Source organism: Oculina patagonica, chromosome 9, assembly GCF_052425735.1.
Source record: "Oculina patagonica isolate OP01 chromosome 9, crgOcupat, whole genome shotgun sequence".
In the NCBI taxonomy this organism is placed as follows: domain Eukaryota; kingdom Metazoa; phylum Cnidaria; class Anthozoa; order Scleractinia; family Oculinidae; genus Oculina; species Oculina patagonica.
Window position 1 is genome coordinate 9,793,354 of NC_135766.1, and position 5,899 is coordinate 9,799,252.

The following is a 5,899-nucleotide window of genomic DNA, read 5'->3' on the forward strand; positions in this document are numbered from 1 at the left end:
CTCATTTTTGTCTTAAACAGGGTATCTTTGCATGGACCAAAGTCCAACAGGATAGGCTTATATGCCTGTAGAGGTGTAACAAACCGAATTTTCACAAATTCTTCCGTATTACTGACTCACGTTGATTTTGGCATTGATACTTAGCTTAATTCACGATCACAACAAGCCAGTGAGGTACTTGTTTATGTCTTATACGGGGTATCAAAAATTGGCATTCTGTCTTAAAGAGGGTAGGAAAATCAGAGGTTCGTGTCTTAAACAGGGTCAGGATTTAGGAGGCCGGACCGCACCTCCCTACCCAAAATTATGTCAAGTACCCCCCCCCCCCCCCCGGGCCTATGTAATATTTTCTCCATTTAAAATTTAGACTTGGTTGCCGACGTAGATATGACCGTGTATGGAAAAGAACATCAAATCACTCGCTGAAGCAGCGAGAAACTTGTTGTGCTCGTTAATCTCTTGTACGTGCACTACTTCAAACAATTAACTAAAGTACAAATTTTTGACTGACGAAATAGTCTGAACATCCAAGCGGTAACTCGTCCCACTCGTAATTTAATACACGTCACAGTCCTTCGAAATGTCTGACTTATCACGGTTTGCTCATTTCGCCAGAGTTGAATGATACAAAAACATGTAACATAATCGATGTTCTAGAATAATAGAGTATTCGTGATCTCTAACATTGAAGAAAACAAGTAAACAAGCAATAGAGACGCACGCGACAAAAAGACAATCGTCGGTCTATGTATTTCGAAATCAACATCACGTCTGAAATCATAAAGCGTTGTGATTGGTCCACAGGCGCCACTTATACGTCACTGTGTTTCAAGCTGTGATGAGGAGCCAATCACGAGCCGATCTACTTACAATACCAACACGTATAGTCGTAAATATTGTAAACAGAGCTTACATCGAGATCACGTATTCCAGCGTTATAACCGGGAAGACAAAAGGCGAACTCTGTCTTTTGCTCTACATGTATAGCTGTCGTGCTTGCATTAGCTGCTAGTGCAAACTCCGAGTTTGTTTGTGTACAAAGCGAAAAAAAGGGCTTTTCAAGCTTGTAAGTACGTCAGTTTCTCTGGGTAAAAACTGTTCTTTTGTTGACAAATTAAGATACAGGAACTTATTTTCCTTTTCCTTTGCAGAAAATCAGAGCCAAACCAGACAAAGCGCTCGCAATCTTCTGGAATCAAACAGAACATCCCATAAAGGTAAAAAAATACATACTCATGAAGATTTTCTCTATATTCTTACAACATTAAACATAAAAATACAGCGAACATAAGGTTGATGCGAACATGACTATGTAGCATATCAGTAGCCGAAATAGCAAGAAGTTATTGTTGGTTCAGCAAAAGCCAATTTTGCAGACTGCGGACTTTTCTATAAAAGTCATTTGTGCTTTATAGGAAAACGTTTTGGGGAAGTTTGCGTGCCGCCACACTGGATTCAAGTGATTTACAAACCCTGAACTTAACACGAGAGAAGTTTAATAAGCTTTAATTACTGTATCTGTGTGAAACAAGAACGAGAAATGAATATGGTGAAAGGACAATCATGAGCCCCTTTCCAGATAATTCGATTTTTACAAAACAAAGAAAGAGCGACTTCTAGCGTTCTGCAAATTTTAACTTCCACTTCAGTATTTGATGTTTCAAACTTTTTTCACACTTTCTTTTATTCATAAATTAGTAACTGTATTCAGTACGAGTTTCGCATTTAGTAAAACTGTAATATTTCTAGACGAGGAAAAGAAAATATTATGTTGCTTTTTATTCCTTTTTTTTACGTTGAGAGCATAGGTACACAATTCTTGAACTGCAACTCCGTCTGTACTGGAAATACATTTTTGGATTTGTCGGAGGTCTGTAATAAGAAAACAAAACTCGTCGAATAAATTTATCGCGAAAAGATTCTTGAGAACAGGACAAAAGATATACCGTATTACGGTCTGTACGTTCACTACACCAGCTAACTGTTCGGTTGTTATTACATGGAAAGAAAGAAATCATTTCGTTAACATTAATTAATCAGGAAAAGAACCACTTTATCGGGCAAAAATGTACGAATATTCGTTCCGAACAAAAAACAAAGTTGACCGTTCTGTCAAAAACTGCAGTTGGAAACCGCAGGCATGAGGAATACACGCTATGTTATCAGCAAATCGACACACTGGTTAAATATAGGAGCATGAACTGCGTGGGTAGCCAGACGCACTAATCTGACGCCTTGCTATTGAGTCAGATAAAGGAAATTATAGCAAGCTTGTCTGAGGTTTGTAAAGGCTATAAAGGGAAACACAAATGTTATCTAAACAAGGTGCATGCCCAAAGGCAACGAGGCGGTTAAAAAAACAACCACATTGTCTTAATTGTCTTCGTTTCTTTGTTTATTGCAGATGGCTTCATCCACCAACGAATTTCCTCTTGAAAAGAATATGTCCCCATCAACAGCAGATTCCAAGGAGGTGAAAATACGTTCGTACCACAGCTCTGATTATCAAGATTGTAGAGAAATATTTACACAAGGAATGGAGCAACTCATCAGCCTTGTGACACATGTAGTCTTCCCTAGATACTGTTGGCTTCTTGCAGTTCTTAGCGTGTTTGTCTTCCTTGCCGCTTTTAAATACAACTTGTGGATTGCTCCTCTGTACATCTTTGCTTGCGTCGTTCTTCTGTCGCTGTTGTATGTCGATGTGTACCTGGAGTGCTGGAAGTACATCAACTCCTGCCTAGAAATGGATTTAAAGAACATTAAAAAGAGTTACATGTCCAGCGATGGCACTCACATGTGGGTAGCTGAGTGTAACGGCAAAGTTGTGGGCATGGTGGGACTGATTCATAATAAAAGCCACAAGCCAGGAGTCGCTGAACTTCAGAGGATGTCTGTATCACCAGTCTGTAGACGAATGGGAATCGCCAGGAAACTGCTTGATGCACTGCTCAACCACGCCAGGGATCAACACTACGAAAAGATTGTGTTGACTACCACCAGTGCGCAAACACCAGCCATTCGGTTGTACAAGAAATACGGCTTCAAACTCATGACCGTCTTTCCTTATCCTCAAAAGATTCTTGCAGATCTGCAATACACTTGCTTTGATCTTCGGTTGAACGATTAGAGCTACCCTGCATGGTGCTTTGTCCTTGAACCGAGCCAAAGGAAATGCTGCCAGCACTGATGCAGCGAGCAGGTCAACTGAGTCGCTGATGATAGTACTGCAAGATGGCAAACATCTAATATTCCATAAGCGCAGTCTAGTCGACCCACTCTTCGGCTGACGCTTGCCAGAGAAGTCAGTTTTGGGCTGCTTCTCACTTACTAAGAACCGGACTTGTCAAAAAGAAAGTTTATTCTCTCAAGATGATAGATGTAGATGCAGTTTAGGCAATGGGATTTATTAGATCCCCTAGCATTAGTTCAACACCGGGTTCGTTGATGTACGCGATCTAAGTTAGTTATGTACTGTGCAGTGCACAGAAACTTTCAAACTTATTCCTTGTTTCTTTTTTTCAGTAGGTTGGGATTTATATTTGGTTTTATTCCTCTTTGTATTTGTTGGTTATGAGAACAACTATATAGGCGAGAAATCCCGGCTGTTTTATCAAACTAGCACAGTTCTCTGATAAAGGTATCTTTATAACTTCGAGAAAATACATTTGACGTATGTGTCGTAATAAAAACAAATGATAACGAAAGTAGTCTGCTGTGCAGTCAACAGTTCTCGCTCCATGAATTTGGGACCTCGTCCTGCCTTCTATAATTAGGGAAGAGTCGTTTCTTCCCCGAAAAAAAAATAGTGTCACTGCTCGAGTCCCGTAGTAATCTAATAAAAAACACCCTCTACAAGAACATTGGTAGAACATGAATTTTTGCCAGGGCAGTCTAAAGGAATATTACTGACCTACAATAGTCTTGTTGATGATTCAGGAAATTTGAGACTACATCAGTTCGCCGTCGAAGATTTAAGAAACCGAGAGTTTCGCACGGTAGTTGTCCTTTTTAATTCTTTTCTTCGCTAACACCATTTCAACGAAAGTCTTGTCGTTCATCACCATTTTATATTTTCTATGCTTTAAAACGGAAAATATAGACGGCAAACTGATCCTGACGGCTAAAGGTCAAAGATAAACAAATTGGATTAAAAAACTAAAATATATTAAAAAAGCCTTGCCCTATATATATATTCCGGTTTGCGATACAAACCTTCCTCAGGGGCTGGGCGGAAAATACTTTAATACTTTAATATCGGACGGGCCTCACTACTTCAGCGCTTTTTGACTTCAAGGTCACATGACATCAATAAAACTATTTCCCGCCAAAAGTTTCTGAGCAGCCATCACAGGTTGCACAGTACCCAGTGACATTGAGTTCAACCAAGAGGGGTTCTACATACTTTCCCTTGGACTGGCATCTCTTCTGAGGAGGACGATTCATGCAGCACGTGTTACATTTCATTAATTTAGTTACAATGATAGAAATATCTGCTATAACAGGGCCGCAAAGCATGCCGGGACAAGTTATGACCTCCTGGGCTGAGAATATTTTTCGGCCAGGACCACAATATTTGTTTGATGGCGTCATTTCCGACTCACCAATTTCTTCACACCGTAGGCGCAAAATAAGGAAATGCTTTGTGCGAATTGTTTGGGGTAGGAGGGGGGAGGAGGGTGCATGGAAAATAATATTTACCTTTGAAGCTGAGACGAAAGGAGTTCCTCGCAGTACTTCATTGTGCCGGTGAATTTATTGAGAATGATACTGAAGCTTCTGATTTTGAAACATGTTTAATTATAAATTTTAATTTTCAGCACACTCTCAGTACACTTAAAATAATATATGCAACTTATTTCTTTTTACCAAATCCTTGTCCGACATACGGAAATAACTTACATGCTCAAATCTACATTTTTTGTAGCATCGTGTACCAAACACGAAAAAAATGTTTCGGACATCTTGCACTTCTTCCCTAAAACTCACGATTTCCCATTTCCTTTTACTTTGAACGCTACAAACACTTGAGCATTCTCTGTGCGGATATGTCAGCTTATATATCGATCGATAAGATTAGAAATTCCCTTTTTAGCTAAATATTTAGATATTAACCCATCTATATAAAAATCACATTAAGCGTAATTAGTACTGTTTTAGGGGCACTTCCATAAATAAAGCATTAATTAACACAGCAATTATTCAATCTTTTCACGAGAACGACCCGGTTTCCAGGTCTCGAGTTCTAAAGATCACTTTTACCAAAGATAAAAATGCGTACTGAATAAGGAGTACTTGTCGATCAGTTCTTGTAAGCTGTAACATTCAGCTTGTCTAGTAGCTTGCTTGAGCCTGGCTCAGCTGGCTGGCTTCAGTCTTGTTCCATCAAAGCCGCCCCATAAAAATCTTGGGTCTTTGTTGTGGACAATAATTTGATTAAAAGGACATCATTCTCAAATAACTCCGTCATCACAGAAATATATACAAACATCTGGAGTTTTTAATATAATAAAAATCTTGCGCAGCAGAATCTTCTTGTCTTCATTGTTTAAACCGATAATCCAGAAAAATTCCCAGCTTAGCTTTCTTCGTCAATCCAGATTCCAGCCATTCTGTGCTGTTCGTAGAAGTTTAGCAGACCATGTCAACACTAGAAAGCATCCTAATACAATGGTGACAATACTGTACTTCAGTATTACCTCCCATGCGGAGTACCGTCTTCTAAACAAAGAAAGTTCCATTTCAGTTTTCAGTAAGACTGAGCGAAGTCAAGCTCCTTGTCAGAATTGCCCTCCGTTCGCCGCTATAGGACTAATTTGTTCTAATGCTCCTCCACCGGCTTCGAGTTCCTTTTATACGATTTTTCACCTGTCATGTTGTGATGCGTGACGTGCGTAGT

General features: G+C 39.5%; 1 protein-coding gene across 1 annotated transcript; it reads left to right on the top strand.

The window, feature by feature from the left end:
• The first annotated feature begins 920 nt into the window (after positions 1-920).
• Positions 921-3,707, top strand: LOC144666010 (N-acetyltransferase 8F1-like). The gene is made up of 3 exons (XM_078527347.1): positions 921-1,066; positions 1,152-1,217; positions 2,405-3,707. Exon 3 carries the CDS (start codon positions 2,405-2,407, stop codon positions 3,128-3,130), a length of 726 nt encoding a protein of 241 aa, XP_078383473.1. The 5' UTR covers positions 921-1,066; positions 1,152-1,217; the 3' UTR covers positions 3,131-3,707.
• Positions 3,708-5,899: the final 2,192 nt, after the last annotated feature.